General features: G+C 44.3%; 1 protein-coding gene across 1 annotated transcript in view; it reads right to left on the bottom strand.

Moving 5' to 3' along the window:
• Window positions 1-11,146, bottom strand: part of VAPA (VAMP associated protein A) — a 58,257-nt gene extending 47,111 nt beyond the window's left edge. Inside the window, exon 1 of the mRNA XM_074987453.1 lies at window positions 10,814-11,146. Coding sequence (XP_074843554.1) covers window positions 10,814-10,889 — 76 coding nt within the window. The 5' untranslated portion in view covers window positions 10,890-11,146. The remainder of the gene's footprint in view (window positions 1-10,813) is intronic.
• Between the last annotated feature and the right edge of the window lie 15,768 nt (window positions 11,147-26,914).

Genomic DNA, 26,914 nt, shown 5'->3' with positions numbered 1-26,914 from the left:
TCTACAGTTCCACTGTCACAGCTCTACTTGCTCATTCCTATGAGGGTGAGGCTGCAGAAGGTTGTGCTGTAACTCCTGCCTCTCTTATTGCAGGCGTAAGCTGCAGAAGGGAGGCTGCAGTCCCTCAGCCCAGACACAGAGTCGTGCCACCAAGACCACAGCCTTCCCTGCATCTTACACCTGCACAGAACTGTAGAAAGCTACCTGCACAGCTACAGGAACCACTCACGGTAGGATAGGCTCCATGGCAGTAGGGATCTCTGCCTTATTATGCAAATTCCTTCCCAGCCTAAGGGACTAGGAAGAGCTTTAAATAATGCAGATGTTCAGACAACAGGATTTTGGAAAAATTAAGAATATGCTGCACAATAGTACCACAGTTCATTTCAAAATTGGCTAACAATTTTATATATTAAACATCCCCAGACCCAAAAGCCCTGTACCCAAGTTGTGACAAGAAAGTGAAATATGTTTGCTAGATAAAAAAAAAAAAAAAAAAAAAAAAAAATCAGAGACAGATAGAACCAGCATTTTCTATCAGAATTATCACCTCTATTTTAATATGAAAAACAGACACCATGGATAATTTTCTAGCCCTTTTTCTAAATTCAGCTCCAGTATTTGATTGTAACATCTTGTAGCAATGAATTCAACTCCATGGGCTATACATATGGGATGGTATTTCTGATCTGTTCTAAGTGTGCATGACTGATTTCACCGAGAGCCCCCACCCACAATACAAGAAAACTTACAAATAAAAACTAGAATTTTAGATATTGCAGACAACCTTTTCTAACTTCTTTCAAGGCTAAAACATCTCTAGGCATATTTAAGCATCCCAACACTTCATGCCATCTTCTTCAGACCTTTTTTGGTTCTTTATGCCAACGTATACGCTACCTTTTTTTTTTTTTTTTTTTTTTAAATTCACTCCAGTATCTAACATGGAGATGATGTTGTTGCTTTTCAGCCTCTGCACCTGCATATAGGGAAGACTTTCATCAAACCTCACTGCCAATTTCATTCAAGTTTAATTTCATAATTTCATTTCTAAATTAAACAATATAAAGCATAATAAAATCAGGAATGAAAGATGTCCTGCCTCCCAAACCTCGATCCTGTCATTTATAACATCTAAACATAACCAAAAAAATTTCACAAAACAAAGTCTTATCAAAACATTCACTTTTGTGCTGAAAAGAACAAGAACGCTTCACTGAAAGGTCTTCTCTGCCCTGTGACCAAGCACAGAAATTTATGTTATAATATAAATACTTCCCCCACAGAACAAAAGGGGTTTTTATTATGCCAGATATTAAGTTTTATGACTTAAATTCTACTTTTTTGTTTTCCTTTAACTACAATATACTGAACTAGTGTTTCTAGCTTCCTATTTTCAGTAAAAATTGTGCAGAATGTTACAAGCCGTATTACTGAGCAAGCTTTCTGTTCATTTTGTCTATGAAACCAGTATGTATCTGGTTTACTTTAAAATACCAACTGTCCCATTTGAGAACTTTCATTATGGGTGAAGAAAATTAATTCCAATCTGTCTTAAGTCCATGAATGACTCATATATTTCATAATTTTCCTTACTATTTTAATACAAGCTAAGCTTTCCTAGGAGTTTTTCTTCTAACTTGATTTTGCAACTGCCAAGATGAAAATATTGTAATCTGTAAATGGCTATTGCTTGAAAAGTTTAGAAGACAGCTACCAAATGACAAAACTGGCCAAAAGTTTATGAGTATATAAACTACCTCACACTGTATCAACGATTAAAGGACAGGGCAGCATTGAAACCTTCTCAACCAGGGATACAAGTATCCCGTGGGGTGCACAGAGGTTCTTCCAGAGCATGTCAACTCCTCTTTTGCTTGGTTTCACAACAGACTACATGGAAAGTCCTAGCAAAGTCTGTATGGGTAAGTGTACACTAGGGAAATAAGTCGATTTCAGATACACAATTCTAGCGACGGCATCTGCGTAGCTAGAACAGACGTATCAGAATTGACTTACTTTCCTAGTTAAGACCAAGCCTCTGTAGTCTCGCATCAACACCCCTTACTCCACAAGATAGCGTGGCCGAGCCGAAACAGGTTGATTTTGCGGTGTCTTCTCCAGATGCACAAAATTAAACTCTGCAAGATCAACCGCCGCCACTTCGATCTTCTGGTAAGTACAGACAAGCACTATGAAACTTCAATTTATATTATCACTTGCTTATACTGCTCATAGACTACATCAGTGCTCCTTGACCAAGGGTTACAATTTCTTTTATTATTATTTCATTAAAGTGAAGAGGACAAAATTATTTAATAATACACTAAACCCTCAAAATACACAAGTTCGAGTTGTGTTTAACCCACATTATTGCAAGTTAAGCGCAACTGATAATCCTGCTCCCCCAGCCCTGCTCACCACCTGCACATGACTCTAGCTCACCCCTTACCCCTGGCTCTGGCTCCAGCTCACCACCTCTCATAAGCAGCTCCAGCTCAACGCCCCCTTCCCCCCCCCCGTTCAATCTCCCACTGGTTCCACCACCCGCATGTGAACCTGGTTCAACCCCCACCCCAGTTCAAACCCCCTGCATGCAGCTACAGTTCAACCCCTCCGAACATGGCTCCAGTTCCATCCTCCCACCCCGATTCAACCCTCCCCCTCACCCCAGCACAGCCCTGATTCAACTTCCTGTGGCCTGGCTCACCAACCAAGCACAGCTCCAGTTCACCACCCCTGCAGCCCTAAGCCACCCCAAGCTTAACCCCCCTGTCCCCCTCCCACAGCCCCAGCCCACTGCCAGGCTTAATCCTCCCCAACTGCCCCCCACCAACCCCAGGACTTACCTTTGATAAGGTGCTCCTGCTACTCCCTAGCTGCAGAACATGTGTTCCACCAGGGAAAAAAAGCCACCCCGACTTACACAAAATTCTGGTTACGCAAGGGGTGTGGGAACACAACACTCACGTAAATCAAGGGCCTACTGCAGTGTACTATGACACTTACACATTTTTAAAAAAAAATACATAAATAAAAAGCAAGTACTTCTAAGTGGGGTGAAACTTTTGGGTACACAAGACAAAGTCTCCTGAAAGTGGCACAGTAACAAAGAAAGATTGAGTACCACTGCTACATACCACCCCTTGGCCAAGGTGCCAGGATTCCCACACCACAGTACTTTGAATTATGTGTTAAGGTTCTCTTTTTCATAGTGGCCATTAAAACGGTCTGTCTGTCATTCTCAAACTATGATTAGCAGAACTTGAGAGAGATCTGAGATTAAACAGAGATCAGTGGTAGGAAATAATTTTTGATAGGTAAGTGGTCAAGGACCACACTTTTCTATTATATTAATGGGGAGCGTGTGGCCTCTGAAACAGAGGTTGGGTGCAGAAAGGAGCTTGGAGCAGGGGATGGGGTTCAGGAGTAGATTCTGACCTGGAGAGGAGTGGGGAGATGCAGTGTCGGGAGTTGTGACCAGGGTGCGGGAAGTGGGTGCAGGGGTTTGGGTAGTGACATGAAACAGGTAGACAGGGGTTTGAGTTGTCACCTTGAGAGGAGGTAAAGGAAGGCACACAGAGGGTTTGAGTTGTGACCTAGGGTGCCAGGTGCAGGCTCTGGAAGAGAGGTGCTTACTGTAGGCGGCTCTCCAGCAGCAGCCCAGCAGGGCCTACAGGCAAGCTCCCTGTCGGCCACGCTCTCCATGCCCAGTGCTTGAAGTGGCCAGCTGCTGAAGCCAGCATGTATCACTGTGTAGCATGCAGGGAGGTGAATTTCGTGAGCTGCTTGGGCCCACAAGCACGGCCCAGGCAGCTGCCACTAACCAGCTCCTGACCAATGGGAGCTGCGAAGATTGTGCTGGAGCTGAGGTCAGCACATGTAGACCACGTTCCTCTTAAGGGTGGTCCAATAGCAGTTTAAAGACTAAGAAACTAATTCATTAGGTGATGAGCTTTTGTGGGACAGACCCGCTTCTTCAGACCATCGCCACACCAGAACAGACTCAATATTTAAGGCACAGAGAACCAAAAATAGTAATCCGGGTTGACAAATCAGAATGTAAGTGATTCTGATTTTTCTAATAGCATTTAATCATGGTTACTTTCTTACATTTTGTTTCATTCACTAGCTACTGAAAAAAATTCAGAAGGTTATTCTGAGCCAATAACCACTTGGTAAAATTCCCCACCCTGTGTTTTGCACAAGGTCACATGTTTTTGGCCTTAAAAATCAATGACTATTCAACACCCCTTATATCATTCTCAATACTAACACTTTGCACACAGATATGTTAAGTATACAAAAAATCATTTTATAAATAGTAACATCACAATTGAGTCCATAACCATTTTCATCAAATGTTCACTGGACAATCTATTTTGGATTTATAAATATAACTATTTTCTGTGATTTTTGTTCAAGAACATTTACCTCACAATGAAGACTTGAGACAGCACAATTCAAAACTAATCTGCCACAATCCTGGTGGCATTTTGGTCATAGTCAAAAGATGACCCAATCTAGGCACACTCTGATAAAGCAGTCGGATTGCATTTAAGGAGTTCAAATCCTGCCTACACAAAAAAAAAACATAGCCTGGGCCAATTTTGGCAACAGATCTTGAAGGCAGGGGCACGGATTTAACAGTGAGCTATTTTTACTCAAATTCAACCTTCTCGATTTGCAGTAATGCATATCCCATAGCTTTCAGCCTTACCCATAGCAAGACAGTGATTACAAGCATACTACTGAACTTCACTTCTTATTTGGTCTGATTCTAATAATCACAGAAACCCCAGACAGACATCTATACTTTAGACAAAATATTGTAGGGAAACATTTTCTAGTATACATAACCTGAACATGTTAATCTGCATGAATGATGATTATAACAGGAGGCAATTTTACACTCTGCTAATGAGTTTAGATTACAAACCAGATTGGTAATAAGCGACACATGACCCGCTATGCTCATCACTATCCATAACTGGCTTTCATTTTAGACTGAAACACGACAAAAATCAGGAACAAAATGGAAAAACTACACCACTACTCTCTTTCTTGCATTTGTAATGGTATTTTTTTACACTTTCAAATAAGTGAGCTTTCCAACAGCTACCCAACTGGATTTCACATTCTTATAAAAAGACCCTCAATGAAGAACATCAGCCAAGAATAATACCTAATCAAAACAAAGTAATTTTTAAACAGTTGAAAATACTCCTATGTGGATGCCAATACGTTACTTGAACTATACACCCACCGTAAGACACTGGTTGATAATCCTTTAAAGGGCCATTATCCAGTCAATTATTCCAAAAAATTCAGGCTTAGTCAAAAGAATTTTTCTTTCAAAGTTCCAAGGAAGATACTGTACTTAAACACTCCTCTGCAATGTTTGCAACTAATACATTAGTGAAGTAATAGTGTAAGAGCCAGAAAATGAAGGTGACTACTGTTTTTACTGTCTAGATTGATGTTAAAGCTGTACAACAAATAAGGATTTTTAAAACTTTAAAGGGAGAAAATACTTGGTGATGTGAATACTTACAAAGTGCTCAAAATTAAATGTGTCTAATATTCCATGGGTCACTAGAAAGACAGAACAAAAAAAGCAACATTTTACCATGATGGCAAAATGAGTGACTTTTTAAAGGCAGTGATGTACTTATCCATGTTGTTCCTTGATATTTGAGAGACAAGGCATGTGATATAGTATCTTTTATTGGAATAATTTCTATAGCGAGACAGATAAGCTCGCAAGCCTATACTGAGCTCTTCCTTCAGGTCTGGGAAATATCCTTGTTACCAATGAACTTCTGGGCACGACATTCTGAAGAAATTTCAGTAGTGTGTGAAAAGCACATACTTGGTTTATTACCGACTGAATTATATTTTAAAGGGTGGAGCAGCTCTGAGTTAAGGAAAAAAGGACTGACACCCAAAATAACCCCAATTAATTTCTCACAATCATAAATATATTTTAATGTTAGTGTATTTATTGATTTAACGAAGACAGTTCTAAAATCCAAGACATATTGAAGCCTCAACTGAAAGCTTCAAGCGTCAGTAACTTACTTTTTTTTTTAAATGGTACATAAATGTGTTTACAGTCAAGAGATTTGTGACAGTTTGAAACTGCAGATTCAAAACAAACACCAAGCAATCACCACAGTATCAGTGTCTGCACAGTTGATGTGAAAGCCACAGACAGTAAAATTGCTCCACTTTGCAAACTAATGGATTTTAAATAAATATTTTCAAATCTTTCAAATACCAAGCTACTATAGCTATACCTTCTCAGATCTGAAGTTATAAGCATATTTTATGGCTGTAATGTGGAAGAACACTCTGCTTACAAAGGAAGGATGGTTCAGTGGATAAGACATCTGACTACTGAGTCAAGAGACCAGGGTTGTATTCTCAGCACTGTCAGTGGCCCATTCAGGAAATCACTTCAACTCTGTGCCTAAGTGTTCTCCATTTCTTAAAAAAAGGTTATAATCATACTTACTTTCATCAAGTTTTATGATCCACTTATAAGAACAACCATGTAATGCGCAAATCTAATGAATCCCATAGGATCAGCTACTGCTGTGATGACTTAGTGGTGGTTGATCCTGCTTGAAGCAGGGGGCTGGACTAGATGACCTCCTGAGTCCCTTCCAGCCCTATGATTCTGTGAATCAGAAAACTAGTTTTTCCATCAGCAGCGAGAGCCTACTAAGACTGAAATATCTAGGGGCTAGAAATACTGGATTCTAGTCTTCCATAATACATCAGCCATCATTTGATACTGTCTTAAATCTTTATCAACCCCAAATGGCAACATATTGTTCAGGCATTATTCAGCAAATGTTGATTATCGATCTAAGTATTTACATCAGTTTGCAAAAATACTTTCTCGGCTGTACAGAAAGCTAACACCACCAGGAAAATTTCACTGGATGCTGCTCAGTCTTCCGGACTCCAAATCACATGACCTTATGGTAATGAGGTGTCATGAATTTACATACGCGCCACAATAGCATAGTTCGGGCATGAAAGTGGCATGTGTAGAAACAGCCCTAGTGTGCACAAGTGTTTGACTTCAGGAATGCTATGGCAATGCCTAGACTAGCCCCCAACTTCGAAAGGGGCATGATAATTAGGTTGGTGGGAGATTACTAATGAAGTGCTGCGGTGCGTATGCAGCACTTCATTAGACTAAATCTCCCTCGCAGCAAATTTGAAGCGTGAAACTTCAAAGTGCCTGCTTGAGCAGTAAAAGGACTTCGAAGTAGTGCAGGCACTTCCAAGTACCCGCAGCTGACCTGCGGCTACACGCAAGCTAGCACTTAGAAGTTTCACACTTCAAAGTTGCCGCAGGGGAAATTTAGCCTAATGAAGTGCTGCATATACACTGCAGCACTTCATTAGTAATCTCCCAACACCCTCATTACCAGGCCCCCTTCGAAGTTGAGGAAGAGCCTAGACACTGCCTGTGTGTGTCAACCACTTTCCTTTTTGACCCATCAAAAGAATTTCAGAAAATCCATGGCAATCACAGTAAAACAGGGTTCTTTTTAACAATATAATATTGCCATATTGGATTTGAAACAGAACCTCTTTGAATGTACATTATCAGCTGTGGTATCACTGACATATAACATCATACAATTTGGTCTCTCTTACCCAACTTCTAAGCTTTTTCACTGGACAAACAGTTTTTTGTTGGTGGTCAGAACAATATGCAACTAATATAAAAGGGTGTGTATTTATATATATACGCACATACACACACAGTGGGATGTCATGTACAGAAAATGAACAGACATGATGTACCTGGAATGCAATAGATTTGGTCCTTCTGTACAGACATAGAAAGGCCCAACTCTACTTCCCAGCATCTGTACTTGTCTAAATGAAGTTTACACTTAAAACAATTCATACCTCTCCCATTCTAAAGGTGCATACTGAGACTACTTATTTACTTACTCCTATCCTTCCTATAGAAAGAGAGGTAGCTGTGTTAATTTGTAGCCTAACAAAACAAAAAAGCAGTCATGTAGCACTTTAAAGGCCAACAAAATAATTTACTAGGTGATGAGCTTTCGGGGGGCAAACCCACTTCTTCAGATCTGAAGATACAGTACTGTTGTACTGGCAATGTCCTATGGACTTTGCAAAGGAATAATGATTCAAGGACATCATCTCTTAAACCTCAACAGTTCTGTTTATACTCTGTAAATCTTAAGTATTTTTGACTAAGGCCATGTCTACACATGCCCCTCCCTTTCGGAAGGGGCATGTTAATGAGGCAGTTGGGAAGATGCTAATGAGGCGCTGACATGAATATGCAGTGCATCATTAGCATAATAGTGGCCACACACAATTTGAAAGTGCCACTTTTGCAACACACCCCGCCCTTTTAGAGGGAGGCCTTCTGAAAGGACCCATGATTTCGAAAGCCCTTTCTTTATATTTGGTTTTAGGAAGAAAAGGCTTTCAAAATCAGGGGAGTCCTTCTGAAAGGCCTCTTTTACAAGGCTGGCGTGCATTCCAAAAGCAGCACCTTTCAACTGTGCGTGGCCATGATGCTGAAGAGTTGCTGCTTATTCATGTCAGCACCTCATTAACATGCCCATTTCCTAAGGGAGGAGCACGTGTAGACACAGCCTAAGAGAAACATTCTAGGTCAACATACTCGGAATTGCAAATACCAGCTTTGATTTAGCATGCATCTATCCTCATTCTACTCTTCCTGTGAGACATGAAAATACAATACAGTGCAGCCATTCTCCAAAGTACAGGTACAATTTTTGAGAGAAGCTTTAAAAAACCTGGTTGTGTTTTAACACAGTATAACAGAAAAATATCTACAATTGTGGGTATAGCAGAGCATATGCAATTTAAAAAGTACTAACAAAAAACTAAAGCCAGTGCATTCCTGGGGGGTTATTTTTAATTGACTAAATGGATACAGAATAATTCCAATCTGACATGAAAATTACAGCTTACTATAAATCTGTCTTCACAAATAAGAAAGCTTTAAGACTTGTTGAGAATACATGAGCTATCTAAAAGTTATTTTTCCGCAAATACTATTGCCTTCTACAAAACACAGTATCATATCAGCTTATGCTACTTGCCCATTAAAGAATTCTACAATTAAACCACCAAAATTATAAAATTTCCCCAGAAACACCAGAAAAGACTGCCCTGTTCTGCAAAATAAAAAAAAGAAAAATGAGTTTGAAGACCTAACACTGTTAAAAATAAAAAAGTTAAATACAAAGAATTAAAGATTAAAGAATTATCTAAGAAGTAAAAGAACTGCTGATACTATTTGAAAACTTAAGGAATTTAGATTTATGCACATAGGTCTATTTGTATTTGCTCGAAACTAACAGTAACAGTTTTGGAGGGGTAGCCATGTTAGTCTGGATCTGTAACAGCAACGAAGGGTCCTGTCTATAAGGTGCCACCGGACTCTTCGTTGCAGTAACAGTTTTGTTTCCCAGGAAAAGTGTTAAGTAATAAACTGCTCACTTAATGCCCATTAGCAACCTGTGGATACTGAAAATTAACACAACTATGACCACAAAAGCTCCACTTTATTTTGGTCCTCACCTTCCAAGGAATCTGTCTTCCTAGCAACTGAATAGTAACAGAGAGAAAGCCCTGCTAGTCTATGTACTATCAAAACAAAAAAACAGTCCAGTAGTACTTTGAAGACTAACAAAATTTATTAGGTGATGAGCTTTCGTGGGACAGACCCACTTCTTCAGACCATAGTCATACCAGAACAGCAACTGAACGTGTGTCTATCTGCTCAGGATCCACCTCCCTATCCAAGCAAGGGTTCATCAGGGAACAGTGTCGTTAACCAGAAGCTATTTTAAGGGAAGGGTTTTAAGCCACTCTTAGGAAGACTATATATAGTCAGCGTCACACAAATAAACATTGAACACACAAAGGCTTCTGCAATTCTCCCGTTCTTTTTATTCATTACCAAAAGTTAATGAGCTGCCTGCGGAGGCGCTCCGAAGGATTAACCTACAACTACTCTGCAATACGCCAGCACCGTGTCATCGGCCCAGCCAAGGGGGTCAAACTCCACCTGGCAACGGAGCGGGCTGTTGCAGATCCTCTAGGAAGAGCGGCGGAGACTGGTGCAAAACAACACCACTCCCTCCCCGCTACAGATCAATGCCAGCAGCTGGACTCGGCCCAGCCGCAAGCGGAGCAAGACTGAGTAACTAGACTGGAGGGGCCCCCAGCAAAAGGGGAGCATCTCTCCTACACAGGCACCGCCCCCGGGCCTCTCCGACAGGCCGCAGGGGAAGGCAGAGCGCGAGCCCGCGCCGCCGCCTCTCCCCGGAACCCGCCCCGAAAGCAGCTGTGCCATCACGACCCCCAACCACGCCCGCTCCCCGCAGGCCGGGTGTGTCCCGAGCTGGGCCGGTGGAAGGGCCGTGCGGGGCTGCGGCGCAGACGCTGCCGGGAGGAGGCCAGGCGGACGGGCCCCACTCCCGGTGAGACACGCGGCGCGAGGCAGCGCTAACGGGTGCTGCAGCACCTGCCGCTTCTCCCCGGGGCCGCTGCCGAGCCCGAGGCACACGATTCCCAGCGGGAGCTCAAGATGGCGGCGGAGCCGCGTCCCGGTCACCGGCTCTGGTTCCCCCCTCCGCAGGGAGACCGGGACGGGCCCTGCCGCCGCGACCCCGCGGAAGCCGATGGCCACGCAGAGGAAGCCGTTGGCCACGCAAAAGCGGCCGGGCCGGGCCCGGCTGCCCCTCCCCGGTCCGGCTCGCCCCCCCCCCCGTACCTTTGAATTTGAGGTCGGTGGGCGGATCGAGTACCAGGATCTGCTCGTGCTTAGCCAGAGTCCCAGCGGCCGCCATCTCGCTCGCTCGCTGGCTGCCGCGGGGGGAGGGGAGGAGGAGCCGGGCAGAGGCGCCGCTCGCTCACGCTGAGGGTGGGGGGGGGGAGCAGGACTCGGCTGGGTCCGAACGGAGCGGTCGCCGCCTCGTTCCCCCTCCGCGGGAGAGCGCGCGCGCGCGCGCGTACTCTGTTTCCCCCTTTTCCCGTACGAACTGACTCAACCCCCGCAGCGGCCGCGCGCACTGCGATCAAACGCCGACCTCCCACGAGGGCGGCGGCAGTGGCAGAACCCACGTGACGCATGCACGCTTCCTCCTCCTCGCTCCCGCCACCGTCCGTTGACAGCTCGCTAGACTTGGCCTCGCGGGCCACCAGCAGGGGGCGCGTGATCTGGAAGAATCAGACGGCCAGCGGCTCGAGGGGGAAGAAAAGCAGGACGCATGCGCCAAGTATGGCGGCGAAGGAAGCCGTGTTCGAAGTGGCCAAAGTTCCGCTTGGGGACTACAAATACCAGCATGCAGCATTCGCCGGGCTGTGGGAGCATTGTATGCTGGGAGTAGAAGGCTTCAGGAGCCACATCAGTGCTTTGCACAAGGGGAAGGTAGTTGGCTTCTTTAACACGAAGGATGCTGGGGAGGAGGAGATCCATCCTCCGCTGAAGGTAGCGCTGGGTGGAGCAGGCTGAGCTTTGCCTTCGGAAAACCTCGGTGGAAAGGAAAATAACCCTATTTTATTGCAGACAGCTGTGCAAAGTGGAGCTCTGGCTTTTTAGTCCCTGTGTGCGGAGGGCAAAAATTGAGCTCTTAGTGATAACAGTGTAAGATGATCACGTAGTCTCATGCATACCGTACAGCAGGCGTGTCCAACCCGCGGGCCGCATGCAGCCCTGGACAGCTAGTAATGCGGCCCCACAAGATCGTAAACTTTTAACATTATTATGTGATTTATATACATTAACTATATTATGTATTTTATATGCAGCCCAAGACAATTCCTCTTCAGTCAGTGCGGCCCAGGCAAGCCAAAAGGTTGGACACCCATGCCATAGAGTGTCCAGTAGTCAAGGTTGGAAATGAGAAACGCAAGCAACAATTTATGCATGGGTATAAAGCTGGGGTATGCACCCCCTTTGCCTGACAATGAAATAACTTCTTAGCCTGAAAATGTATTTTCCCTTTCACTCTCACCATTGCCTTCCCTGCTGTCCTTTACAGTGGTTTGTATTTGTAATTGTGGCTATGTCTACACTAGCACACTACATCGAAGTAGCTTATTTCGACATAAGGACATCGAAATAGGCTACTTCGATGCATATTGTCTGCACATGCTCCAGGGCTGGTGCCCTCGACGTTCAATGTAGAAATAGCCACAGGGGAATTCGAAAGGAGCCGCCCTGGAAGGAAATGGGGAGCGTCCACACACGCAAGCACTCCCCATTGAAATAAGAGGCCAGCAAAGCCCTAAGCTGCTCCCTTAAAGGGCCCCTCCCAGACACACTCGGCCTGCACAGCACCAGATCCACAGCGCTGACAACCAGTTGCAGACCCCATGCACGCAGCATGGACCCCCAGCTGCAGCAGCAGTAGCCAGAAGCCCTGGGCTAAGGGCTGCTGCACACAGTGACCATAGAGCGCTGGACAGAGCATCTCTCAACACCTCAGCTGATGGCCACGATGGAGGACCCCGCTATTTCGATGTAGCGGAACGCAGATCGTCTACACACGCCCTACTTCGATATTGAACGTCTTCGGATAGGATTAGCGATTTTGACATCTTGCCGCCTAACATCGATTTCGATATCGAAATAGCACACGGTGCGTGTAGACGTGACGTGTGCTATTTCAACGTTGTGCCAACTACTTCGAAGTAGCCGGCTAGTGTAGACACACCCTGTGCGTTAAAAATAATACCCTTAGGCTACAGTTACACTAGGAAGTTTTGCTGACAAAACCCTGGTTTTGTTGACAAAATTGGTGTGGAACATTCACATACAATGACTGCTTTTTTGTTTTGACCACATACAATGTGTTTTGTTTGTTGACAGTTTGTTGACAAAACAGCACTTCCGCTGGCAGAGTTCTGCCTCTGAGCTGTGAGACAGAATGCTGTTGTTGACAGATTCTGTTGACAAAATAACTATGGATGTCCTGGGGGCCTTGTCTTGAAAGACAGGGCATCAAGGTCAATGGGCAGCCCTGTCTGCTGTGCTTCCGGGTGCCTGCTTCATCGCAAAAGCAGCTGGGCAGTCTGGCTGGTCTGTCGACAGAGTGGAGTGCTCTTCCAATTCATTTTTGTGTGTGGCCACACTCTGTCGACAGAAGTTTTGTTGGGAAATCTCTTCCAACAGTGACTTCTGTTGACAGGTCTCTGTAGTGTAACCATAGCCTTAGTGGGTAACAAGCAAGCCCACCAATGGGAGGTAGGGCAGTTGCCCCCAGGTCTAGCCTTTCAGATGGTATGTCTACACAGCAAACTTATTTAGGAATAACAGCTGCTATTCCAAAATAACTTTGCGGGCATCTGCACAGCAAAACCGCTATTCTTCAGAATAGCAGACAGCTTATTTCAAATTCTGTAAACCTCATTCTACGAGGAATAGCATCTAGTTTGAAATAGATATTTCGGAAGAGGGGCTGTATAGACGTTGGCTACGTCTACCCTAGCACAAATCTTCAAAATGGCCTTGCAAATGGCCATTTCAAAGATTACTAATGAGGTGCTGAAATGCATATTCAGGGCCTCATTAGCATGTGGTGGGCCACAGCCTTCGAAATTGCCGCTTTTTGCTGCCACGCAGCTTGTCCAGATGGGGGTCCTTTTCGAGAGCACCCTGGGAACTTCGAAATCCCCTTATTCCTGTCAGCAGATGAGATTTAGATAGGAAGATAGGAATAAGGGGATTTCGAAGTTCCCAGGGTGCTCTCGAAAAGGACCCCTGTGTGGACGAGCCACGCAGCAGCGAAAAGCGGCAATTTCGAAGAGCCGTGGCCGGTGGCATGCTAATGAGGCGCTGAATATGCATTTCAGTGCCTCATTACTAATCTTCAAAATGGCCATTTGCGTGGGCCATTTTGAAGATTTGTGCTAGTGTAGACACAGCCAGGGAATGGGGATATTTTGAAATAAGTTATTCCGAAATAGCTTATTCTGAAATAACAACCCTGTGCAGACATAGAACACTGGTTGCAACTGCTACTGTGGGACTAATCCAAAATAGGTTCTATTATGTGTGGAATATTATTTCAGAATAAGTTTTGCTTACTTCAGGACTTCCCTGTAGTGTGGACCTGTTGTTCCATAATAACTTATTCTGGAATAATATTTTCGGCATAAGCTGTCTGTAGTGTAGACATACGCAAAGTAGGCTGGAGCTCCAGCCTTGGGCCCTACTTCTTTGACAGTGGTGATGACCAAAGCTCTGGACCGCTGTGAAGCACTCAGGGTGCCGGTGGCTGTAAGGGAGTTGGGGCAGGTGGCCAGCGCGATGGTCCAGGAGGCACTGATTGCCCTTGGCCCCGACCCTTCCACTCGTGGCCCACCCCTTCCATGGTGCAGAGCCGAATCCCCCTCCCATCTTGCCTTGGGGACTGCAGCAATTGCTGGTGCTGCTGCTAACAAGACCAGACAACATTATTTACAAACAGTGTAGCAGAAAATGGCACTAAATCAAAACTTTGTAAAATAATTTGAACAACCATAATCCATTCTAACCTTCCCAAACCAGGTGAAGACTATACCATACATGTTACACCTGCTCTGGACTTCCTCCTCCCCCATCTTACAGCCCCCCCAAGTACACTGGCACAGAATGTCTAACTGAATGAGCTCTTAAATGAATGGAAGTCCAGCAATGGAAATTATAGCTCCAGCAAAGTTTTCCCAAATACATTTTTGAAATCTAGTGAAAATATTATAGGACCTTTAACAGAAACAACCCAGTCATATTTCAAATCATAATTACTACTACTAATACATATACCTCAATTAATAATTTGCACTTTTTACCCTAAGTATTGGATATCTCATTCCAAAGAAACAGTGTGCTAATTCTAAATGGTAAACATACAACATGTCCCACACTGCTGAGGCCTGAGGCCTAGCACTGGGGAGGGACTCAATCTTATTCAATTAAAATCAGCGCAAGTTTTAGAGGGATAGCCGTGTTAGTCTGTATCTTCAAAAACAACAAGAAGTCCTGTGGCCCCTTATAGACTAACAGATATTTTGGAGCATAAGCTTTTGTGGACAAAGATCTGACAAAGCAGGTCTTTGCCTACGAAAGCCTATTCTCCAAAGTCTTTGTTCGTCTATAAGGTGCCACAGGGCTTCTTGTTGTTTTTAGTGCAAGTTTTGACATTTGACTTCCATGAGTGTAGAATTGTGTCCTCCTGTCACTGGCTGCAAAGGCTGATTAGTGAAATCACACAATATTCTTGTTTGGTTGTGACCTGTATAGTTTATGTTGGTAGTCTGATGGTGGAGCTTCTGCATGATGTAATATAAGAAACTAAAACTAAAGAGGAAGAAGGGGCTTTCAAAGTCTGGGGGTCTGTTCAAGAGGCCCCTGTCTACACAGGCGACGTGTGATTTGAAAGCGGCACTTTCAGATCGTGCATGGCTGCCATTATGCTAATGAGGCTCTGCATATTAATGGCAGTGCCTCATTAGCATTTTCCCAACTCACCCATTAACATGCCCCTTTCGAAAAGAAGGGGCTAATGTAGGCATAGCCTCTGTTTTTTGGGGGGTTTTCAAATTCAAATCTCTAGGGCCTTGCTGACTTGCTGCTATTTGTTGTCTTCTGACATATAAGAGATACGTCTGAGTTATAGTGTACTATTGCTGTAATTTACTTGGTTGCTAATTAGATCACAGTTTAGTTTTAAACCTGCTTACTATACTGTAAATCAAAGATTAACCTGAAGTTAATCTTGAGCAGTGCAAAACAGTAAATCCCTGAGGTACAGCACCAGGAGCTGGGGAGTTTTGGCTGGTGCCTTTCTCTGTGTGATTCATGAGTGGCTCTGGGAGCATTCATACAATCAAGCTGGGTGTGGTGATCCAAACGCAGTTGTGCTGAGTAAGAGCAGCACTTGAGTGACTTAGACAAATTGGAAGACTGGGCTGCAAGAAATCTGATGAGGTTCAATACGGACAAGTGCAGAGTCCTGCACTTGGGCCGGAAGAATCCCAAGCATTGTTACAGGCTGGGGTCCGACTGGCTTGGTAGTAGTTCTGCATTAAAGGACCTGGGAGTTGGAGTGAGCAAGAAGCTGGACATGAGTCAACAGTGTGCCATTGTAGCCAAGAAGGCTAGTGGCATATTAGTTTGCATCAAGAGGAGCATTGCCAGTAGATCCAGAGAAGTGATTATTCCTCTTTATTTGGCTTTGGTGAGGCCGCATCTGGAGTACTGTGTCCAGTTCTGGGCCCCCAGTTATAGGAAGGATGTGGATACACTGGAGAGGGTCCAGCAGAGGGCGACCAAAATAATTAGGGGGCTGGAGCATATGACCTATGAAGAAAGGTTGAGGGAATTGGGACTGTTTAGTCTGCAGAAGAGAAGACTGAGGGGGAACTTGATAACAGCCTTCAACTTACTGAAGAGAGGATGTAAAGAGGCTGGAGAGAGGCTGTTCACAGTGGTCACAGATGGCAGAACATGGAACATTGGTCTCAAGTTGTGGTTGGAAAGGTCCAGCTCGAACATTAGGAAAAGCTTTTTCACTAGGAGGGTGGTGAAGCGTTGGAATGGTCTACCCAGGTAAGTAGTGGAGTCTCCATCCCTGGAGCTGTTTAAGTCTCGCCTCGACAAAGCCCTGGCTGGGCTGATCTGATGGGTTCGGTCCTGCTTAGACCAGGGGGCTGGACTCGATGGCTTTTTTAGGTCTCTTCCAGCTCTGTTGTTCTATGACTGAAGGGGTTTGCTGCTTATCACTAGCAAAGCACTGTGAGAGACAGCTGAGGCTGGAGAGCTAAGGGTTCACAGTGGTCCCACAGTCTCAGGCTGCGCCCTGGGGATCCCGTTACAGGCCCAATGCAGCCTTCCTGCAAGCAGCTGCAACTCCCAGTTTTCAAAACTGCCAGTTACCATTGGCACGCTCTAGCCATTCTTTTTTGTTTGAATAGAACTTGTGAAAAAATGTCAGTACTATCTCATAAAACTGTGGGCAGGATAGACATTACTGCCAGTTTTTGCACAGAGCCATGAGGGACATGTTATGCAAATAATTTAATATGATGATTCGCATATGGCTATAAACTTGAGTTTCTGAAGTACACAGCCTGGTATTTGCAGCAATAAGACAAGGAACTGCACAAACACTGGTGAGTGGGTATGTGCTGGCAGGAGTCTCAGGGTAGCTGGGTGGAGATTTTGGGGTGAGGCTGCGGGATAGATGGATGAGTGGATACTGGAGTAACTAGAGGTATTAGGCTGCCTATAAGTATTGGAGCATCTGGGGTAGCTGTGAGGTGAATATTTGCTGGTTGCTAGAGACCATTGTAGGATGGGTGCTGGGTCATCAGTGTCTACTGGAGAGCCCAGGGTGTTTACACGTAGCAGAAGGGCTATTAGAACTGCTAGACTAACTTCCGCTGGCCAAGAACAGCAAACCATGGCCAATGGGAGCTGTGAGTGACAGTACCTGGGGATGCACAGGTAAAGAAAGTGCGCAGAGGCCTGCCAGGGCCTAGCCCTAGTGAACTGCATTGAGCCTATGTGCCGCTTATTTTGCATTCCTGAGCCAAACCTTTACATTTCTAACAATGAATAAAAGTAGAATTATATAGCAACCAAAAGACAAAGTAAAATTAGTAGGTGATTGAAGCTGGTATCCATATCCAATAAGCAGTCCTTAAAATGTGGTTCTAGTCTGACAAGTGACTCTGTAAAAATGGTATCATTGGATTCCATGCTAATTGCAGCTCTATTATTATTACTAATTCTAATTATTTTTTAATTATCATAGTGTCTAGAAACCCCAGGCATGGACTGGGACTCTACAGTGCCAGGTGCTATCCAAACATATCATTTTCACAACAAATTTGATTTATTAACAAAGAAAACTTGGTGGGGGGGGGAATAGTAACAGAGAGGAAGCCGTGCTAGTCTATACACTGTCAAAACAAAAAGCAGTCAAGTAGCACTTTAAAGACTAGCAAAATAGTTTATTAGGTGAGCTTTCGTGGGACAGACCCACTTCTTCAGAAGTGGTCTGAAGAAGTGGGTCTGTCCCACGAAAGCTCACCTAATAAACTATTTTGCTAGTCTTTAAAGTGCTACTTGACTGCTTTTTGTTTTGGTGGTGGGGGGTGTTCTAAATAAGAGCCTTGGAAACACCCTGCGTTGCGGGAATTAAGCTGCAGATATTCTTCCCTGACAGCTAATAATCTGTAATGCTGGATTTTTGCCCTAGGTTTCACCTATGCATTGGATCACACTCTGCTTTCACATGTAGGGTATGTCTGCACTTAACGGGAGATTGATTATGCATGCCTGGTAAAGATGCACAAAAGCAATTTCTCTGGGGTCCACAGTCAACAGAAAGTTTGGCTGTGCGGTTTGGCTGCTTACAGTATTGGACTGATGAGCCCAAGAGCAAGGGACACTGCGCAATCCATTTGCGCTGGGACAATTACCTGAGGATTGGTTATGAACTCTGGGTGTGGTATTTTCCCAAGCTTATGCCAATTGACTTTTCTGCCTTTTTCATTAAAAGTTTCTTTCCTACACTCAGACTGTGCTTGTGAGTAGGGAAGCATTGCCTCTCCGAGGCACCGAGGGGTGTGTGAATTTCCCACTCTACTGGGTGGGGGCTCGAGCCAGTTTCATGTGAGATGGATAAAAAGGAACCCCTGGATATTGAACCGGCCTTGGTCACTGCCAACTCTTTCCAGCAGAAGGGTTACAGCTGTCTACTGTCTCTGTGCCATCTGTTTGCCTAATTGGTGTCAAAGTCTGGCTTCCCACAATTTTCCTACAGCATGAAGCGTTGTGAGAAGCTGCTTTTTAATTATACATTTTACTCAATGGATCTGCTCCCAATATATAGTCAGTCAGAGTTCTGCTTAACATAGTGACAAAAATAAGGGTTCTTTTTTTGTTTCTCTTCTTCTTTAGGTAATGCAGAGCCTACACAATTCTGGAAGACAGATTGTGATTCCATTCATTCTCAAATATAATCAATGGAATTGGTAAATGAATTCCAACATTCCAGATTGTGCATTCAATCTGAAGGCACACTGAAGTCAATGGCAACACTCTGGGGCTACGTCTACACTAGCACACTACATCGAAGTAGCCTATTTCGAAGTAAGAACATCAAAATAGGCTACTTCGACATGTATCGTCTACACGTGTTCTGGGGCTGGTGCCGTCAACGTTCAACGTCGAAGTAGCAACGGGGAACGTCGAAAGGAGCCGCCCTGGGAGGAAATGCAGAGCGTCCACACACACAAGCACTCTCTGTCGAAATAAGGGGCCAGCAAAGCCTGCAGACAGGGTCACAGGCTGGACTAGCCCTTCTGGGGCAAGAGCAAGCCGCTCCCTTAAAGGGCCCCTCCCAGACACACTCAGCCTGCACAGCATGAGCTCCACAGAGCCAACAACAGGTTGCAGACCCTGTGCACACAGCATGGACCCCCAGCTGCAGCAGCAGCAGCAGCCAGAAGCCCTGGGCTAAGGTCTGCTGCATGTGGCAACCATAGAACCCTGCAGGGGCTGAACAGAGCGTCTCTCAACCCCTCAGCTGATGGTCGCCATGGAGGACCCTGCTATTCGATGTAGCGGAATGCAGATCATCTACACGTGCCCTACTTTGACGTTGAATGTTGAAGTAGGGCGCTATTCGCATCCCCAGATAGGAATAGCGATTTTGACGTCTTGCCGCCTAACGTCGATTTCAGCGTCAAAATAGCGCACAGCATGTGTAGACAAGATGTGTGCTGTTTCGACGTTGTGCCAGCTACTTCGAAATAGCTGGCTCATGTAGATGCACCCTGGGAAGAAGGATTCTTTCAATGGGGAGAAGGATTCTTTCAAAGATGGGGTTTACTTTCTAAAGAGCAGCATCTACACTGGTTTTCTTCTTTCGAAAGAAGCTCTTTCAAAATAAGTATATGCAAACGAGGTGCCAAATATGCAAATGTGTGCCTCATTTGCATTTTTATTTCCCTCATTTACATACCTCTTTGGAAAGAGGAATGCAAGTGTAGCCACACCCTGGGACAACCAAACACTCTGTCCTACTGTGCCAGAAGCTCTGCTTTCCCCCCAGCCCCTGCAACAGAGTAACACAGACACTGATAACAGCTCTGGGAGGGGTCAGTTACAGGGACTTGACAGCACCCAGGAGCAGAGCCCCAAATAGGACCAAAGCTCCAAATAAATCCATCTCTCTCCAAAAGATTTGCACAGGGAGGGTTCACCAGGTTAGCCCCTTTATTAATAAAGGGGAGATTAGCTAGCTGTGGGCTACCACTGTGCATGAGTTATTCCACTACAAATCTATTTACTTGTGAATTATTACCCTAAATAGCTGCTTTTATACCAGGTGAAAGTTTCAGGTCAGAAATAATCTTATCCTGACCTAAACAAAAAGCAGCCCAGTAGCTACTAGACTGGTTTTTTGTTTTGATAGGATATAGATTAACACGGCTATCTCTCTGTTACTATCCTGACCTGGGTTTTCAGTTCACTATAAAGCTCTTCTGTTTCTTCTGAGGGGGTTGTGTCTACAGTTGCATTCCTCTTTTGAAAGAGGCATGCAAATGAGGTGTAAATTTGCATATCTGACATCTCATTTGCATATTCTTATTTCAAAATAGCTTCTTTCAAAAGAAGAAAACCAGTGTAGACACTGTTCTTTTGAAAGTAAACCCCATCTTTGAAAGCATCCTTCCCATAAAAAAAGGAAGCTCTTTCGAAATAAGATATTCAAATGAGGTGCCAGATATGGAAATTTCCACCTCATTTGCATTTTTGATTTTCCTCATTTGCATGCCTCTTTTGAAAGAGGAATGCAAATGTAGACACAGCCAGAGTGTGTCAGGCAATTTCCAAGGCAGGCTGAAGACAAAGGAGCTGAAAGATTCCTATTGGGCAGGAATCCTTTGTCCATTCCTTCCTCCTTCACCTCTTAACCCCACACAGGATGAAAAAATTCTGAATTCCAAAATGGATTCCTGTCCCATGTGGTATGGTCACATTTCTTTCTAGATCAACCGCCTCACTTTTGTGTGACCTACAGGACACACAAAGCCATTTACAAGCCATCAGTCTGATTGTCCAATCATTAGGGTAGATAACCTCCCCTTGGGTTGTTCCTGGATCATCAGGAATGGCTGTCTTTAGCACCTTTAAATTATAAACAGACATACACTTTGTATTTCCAACTTCACACAGAAGAATTATGTATGCACAAAAATATGATATACAGATTCCGCAGCTAATACGATCAAAACAATAGGTTACAAAAGGCATTTTCTCCAAAGCACCTCTGAGTTATGCATATTTATATTCATCACCCATTTTCCATAGAACATACGGGGAGGTCCATCACACTGCATAAAAGTTTTACACACACAGTGCTTATAAAGGTCAGCCCTTTAATCTCTGAAAGAAAGCTATGTATAGCTGTAGTCTAAATCCTGGCCCCTGTTAACAATTACTTACATTGTATTTGATAATAAAAATTTAGTGATTTTATTAATTATAAAAACTGGGATTTAAGTGGCTGTAAGTTAAAATAAACTAAACAAACCATCTAAGCCAGATATACCAAGAGGAATTGTAACAAATCATTATTTCAGGTAAAGTCCTTCAGACCAAACCTCATCTTTTTTTTTCTGACCTAGGCCCAGCTGCTTCTCCCCCTCTTCATTAGAGTTCTTTGCACCCAGGTCTCTTCATGTGCCCTCTTGTGATGGGGACCAGCAAAGGGGCCAACTGACTTGCCAGATGCCTAGGCAAGGTGGGGAGGGTGGCTCCCCATTCCCAGTGGGGTGGGGCCTTGTTTGGAATGGGTGGCACAGAGGGCAGTCAGCCCTCAGCACCGCCTGGAGCATGCTGAGCCACTCCCTGGGCTCCCCAGTCATTCCTGAGATCCACCTGGAGTACGCTACATGGTGCTCCACTGGCAATTTTAAGGGCATGGGGCTCTGGCCGCAGTCACTATCGTAGAAGCAGTGGTGGCTGGAGATTTGGCCCTTTTGAATTGCCAAGTTCTGGGGCAACTGCTTGTTTTGCCCCCCCTCCTGGTGAGCTTGAGGAATAGGCTGTGAAGCCATCTGACAATATTGTTTCCTTCCCATCCCTTGAATAAAATTTCCTTGGGGCAGGAAGCCTTTCTTTGTTTCGTTCTCCCCACTGCACTGGAAAAATATGAATGTCAGGATGGATTCCAGCTCCAGGTGGCATGGTCACATGTCTTTGTAAGACACACCACAGCTTGGGGGTAAAAAAGACCATTCACAGGTCATTTCATTGAGCACCAGTCCATTAAGTTCTTTCTTTCCCTAGAAGATCTAGATTAATAGTCAGGTTTACATTTCATATTTCAAACTTGACACACAAGAAAGATCCATGCACACAAATAGAATCTACACATTTAGGGAATTATAAGCTCTTGAATGATTGGTTTCTTGACCCCTTTTGCATAAAGCATATTTGAGGTATGCATATTCAAAACATATTTGCATAGACTAGTGGGGGCATAGTGTCACATGTATCATCAAATGAAATATTATCCTAGGCTGGCAAATGAACTATTGGCTAAATTGCTATGGGCCAAGGAAGATCAGTTTCGTCCACATCTTATTTCAACTAACTTAATAATTTTATGAAAAACTAAGTCATCAATTGTATCAATAACAGTTATGATGTCTAAGGGCCTCAATCCTGCCAGCACATATCTGCTTGTTTAATTGTCCACATGAAACCTGTAGGACTATTCACCTGCATTAAGTTAAATGTGCGTATTGAAGGCTCAGAGCCTAAAAATATGCTCTCCACTCTTACCCTACACTCAATAATATTGTAAGCAGTCACTGGCAAGTCTGTCACTGCTGTGGTGTGGTAACAAACATATAAGCATTCAGAAAGGCTGGTTCTAATCAGGGGCAGGAGAAGTTATTTACCAGTATTACAAAGTTGCTAATAATATCTAGAAATGGAGCAGTACAGGTAAGATATTTGCTTTTAAACTAAAAACGCAGTCACTATCTTGTGAGCCAATCACAGGATTTCAGTAATTTTCCAAATATGATTTGTTGAAAATGTGGTCCTCATTTGCATTAAATAGTCAGACTAAGTTTGTAGGTCTTGCATGTTTCCCTGAGAGATGATTTATGAAATATTCATTCCTTTTGCAGTCAGCCTTTATAGTTTTATTGATAGGATCTTTGACCATCTTGGATTTAATTATTTAGAGAGCTACTGTGTAAGTGATACCAATGAGAGCTTGTGAGGTTGCAATATGCAATTGATAGGTTGTATAGTAACAGAGAGGGAGCCATGCTAGTCTATATACTATCAAAACAAAAAAGCAGTCCCATTCTTCCTTGAGACTTTATTTTTGGTGCATTGCAAAGTCACAGAAAAACATATTCCATCACAATTATCTCTGGCTGTATCTACACTACAGTCCCCATTCAAACTTAGGAAGAAGGGTGTTTTCGAAAATGGGGTTTTATTTCAAAAGAACGCTGTCTACATTGCTGTTTTTCTTTTGAAAGGCTCTCTTTTGAAAATGTGATTATGCAGATCAAGTGTGAGATATGTAAACTGGCACTTCATTTGCAGTTCCAATTTGCCTCATTTGCATTCCCCTTCAAAAGGGGACTGTAGCGTAGATGCAGCCTTTGTGTGCAGGCATTGGAAATGTGCACAAAGCTTTGGAAGATAGCAGCCATAAACTCTGCTTACTAGTCTACAGCAATTAGCACCCATCATGCTCTCACATAAACCCTTTGAATCCTTCACTTATATATGCCTGAAAGAGTTAACTCTAGACACAGTGACATACACTACTTTGTTTCCAAGCCTACATACCCATTAACTGTAAAAGGAAAGTTGAAAGAGCATTACAAAGGTTTCGAAGACCAGCCCTCAAAACTTAAGAAATGCCAGAATTAAGGTTGGTTAAAATGAAGTCCCATTATTCCATTTTTTCCAGACTTCTCAGAAACTTTTCTTCAAAATTCATAGCTCATGATTTCAGAAGATGTGAGTAATCGTTAGTATTTCAGTGACACAGGATGTGACATTTCTTCAGTTATTTTCCTTTGTCTTCAATGAGAAATGACGTTTTAAAATGGAGACATTTTAAATTGCTTATGCCCCTCTTCAAGCAGGAAAGCTTAGCTGGATGGTGGTTTCTGCACGTTTCATATGGGCCACTGATTCAAATAGTTTTACTCGGTCCAGTAACCTCTATTCCCCACTACTGATGTGAAGTGTAGGCCTTGACAGTTTCTAATTCATGAGCCTTTAGTTCTGTGAAAATCAGACTGGAGAGAATACTAAATGAAATGTCTCTTAAAAGCCAAGAAATAGCTCAGTTAATTGGCTCCACTATACTGTAACCTTCAGGCTATTCAACTCTTTGTTTCAAAAGTGTTAAATCAATCCAAGGCAAAGCGCTATGAACCTGAGACATTAAGAGAACATGTATCAGGCAGGTAGCCAAGTTAGCCTGAATCTTCAAAAACACCAAGAAGTCCTGTAGCACCATATCTGTTAGTCTATAAGGTGCCACAGGACTCTAAGATAACATGGTCTTTTATGCCTTTAAAGTGTCATTGTTTGGGTTGCACATGTCCCCTTAATGTGACTTTAGCAGCAGTGAAATCTAATCCATCCCTCCATTTTGCTAGCTGCAGTCACAGGATAACCATATAAGGAAAATTTTTTCTACAGTTGCCTTATTGGAAGGCTTGGTCAAGGAGTCGTGAAATGCACAGTACTTCCAGGGTCTGCCAGTACAGCTCCAAAAATGGCCAGGCTGTTGGAAGGGACTGCGGATGGTATCACTGCTGTGGGATGGGATGTGCCAGTTCAACAGCCTCCACCAGCAAGACCACAGGATATCTTACCACAAAGTAAAACTGCCCATCTCTGACAGCAGCATTGGAATATGGCAGTTCAAGTACTCTCACTATGGAGCTACCCCAGTTAGAGACCTGGTTTAAAGTCAGAAGTGACTACCAGATCATCTCGTCTAGGACTTCTCAAACTGTGGATCAGGACCCCAAAGCGATTTGCAATCCCCTTTAAATGGGGGTCATCAAGGCTGATGTTGGTCATGGGCTCCAGCAAGTCTGAAGTCCAATCCTCATCCCACAGGGCTAAAGTTACATACACACTGCCCAGGGTAGAAATCCTTGGACTTTGGCTTTTCTCCCCTACCCCTCTCCTGCCCAGAGCAGCAAGGCTCAGTCTTCAGCCCTCCTCCAAGAGTCAAGTAATAATTTTGGCACCAAAAAGAGGTCATCACAGTGTAAGGTTGCCAGATTTTTGGGAAACTTATGCAGGACAGGCAGCCCCACCCGTGGGATCCCCTGCCAGGGCTGCCTGTCCTGTATAAGTTTTCCAAAAAACTGGGGGCAGGGGAAACATGGCAGCCCCCTGGCTGGAAGATGGCTGGGGCACAGAGCCCTGCTGGCAGTGACATCTGTGGGATCCCCGGCTGGCCAGGGAGCCCCAGATTTGAATTGGCAGCCCTATGAGATATTTTTGTATAACTGCGGGATGTGGGACTGCCGGCTGAAGTCTGGGACTGACCCTGTCACTGTGCAATGAATGTGAAGAACTGCTGATTTAGGCTGACCTTCTGCATATCTCAGAGCTCCAGTTCTTCCCAGCACCCACGCTAAATCCAAGGAGCCTGGGTTGCAGTCTACAATACATCCACTGTTGAATCAACCATTCCCTCTCTTTATCAGGCCATGGGGTCAGAGCTACTGTCGCGTTCATTCTTGATTCCAACGTCCTTCACTGAAGCCAGGAGACACAAAGATCAAAAAGGAAATTGCATAAAAATTAACAGGTGGTCTTATAGATCAGAATCTCTCCTTTTAAAAGTCTACATTACAGGGAGGCTTAATTAACCTGCATAAGAAGGAGAAGGAAAGGAAAACCTAACAGGATAGTTTGTCCTGTCTTCTAAGCCTACTTAGTGGCTCAGCTCACAGATGGAGTGTGCCCCTACAGACACAGAAAGGGTGGGTATGTCAGGAGAACTGCACTTTACCTGATCCTTTGCTGGGATCTAAACCAGTCTTTTCTGCTACTCTGAGGTCTGCTGGTTGTCTGGTAAGGACCAAGGATGTAGGTGATGGGTGAACCTAGGGCTGGAGGAGGTAAGATCCTGGCCCTGCCCCTGCCCCTGTCACTTGAGCCTTCCCACTGTAGAGGCAGTCCCTCAGTCCACCATCCTTCCCCAAGGAGCAGCACAGGGCCCTGGCTCCCTGACCCAGAAGCACAGGGAGGGCAGGCAGTGCAGACCTGCAGCCTCCCCAGTCTGGAAGCACAAGGAGGGTGCACCGACCCAACCTCGACATGGCTGAAGCCTGGGAATTCCCAGAAGCCATAGGAAGCTGCACTGGAGAGGAGGAACCTGAGTCTGGAGTGTTGGCAAGGCAGTTTGGGAATGCCCTCCCTTGTATCTGTTACCTGCTGTCCATGATCAAGGAACCAAAATAAGCTTGTGGTTGCCACCAATTTCCACAGTTTAGACCATGGTTGGATAGAGAGGCAGGTGGTGCCAGGCTTGCGGAATACCAGGCTCAAGGTGCTGGTTTTGTTGTTAGCAATGAAAGGGGAGAATAGAATGTCTGAAGTAAAATGTTTCAGGTATTCTTTCTCTGGATTCCTTTTTCCACTGACCATCTAAAATGTTCTGTACCTTTGTAGAATCTCACGGAACCTTACAGACTTTCTGAGAACTACATTTTCCTCAAATCTCCAAGAATGCTGTTAGCCAGGCCCTCGCGGGCTTGTAAGGGGTCGAGCCTTGTCATTCAGTCAGTCAGATGGCAGAATGAA

This window comes from Carettochelys insculpta, chromosome 2 (assembly GCF_033958435.1).
Source record: "Carettochelys insculpta isolate YL-2023 chromosome 2, ASM3395843v1, whole genome shotgun sequence".
NCBI lineage: Eukaryota > Metazoa > Chordata > Testudines > Carettochelyidae > Carettochelys > Carettochelys insculpta.
This window is presented reverse-complemented; position numbering and strand designations above follow the sequence as displayed.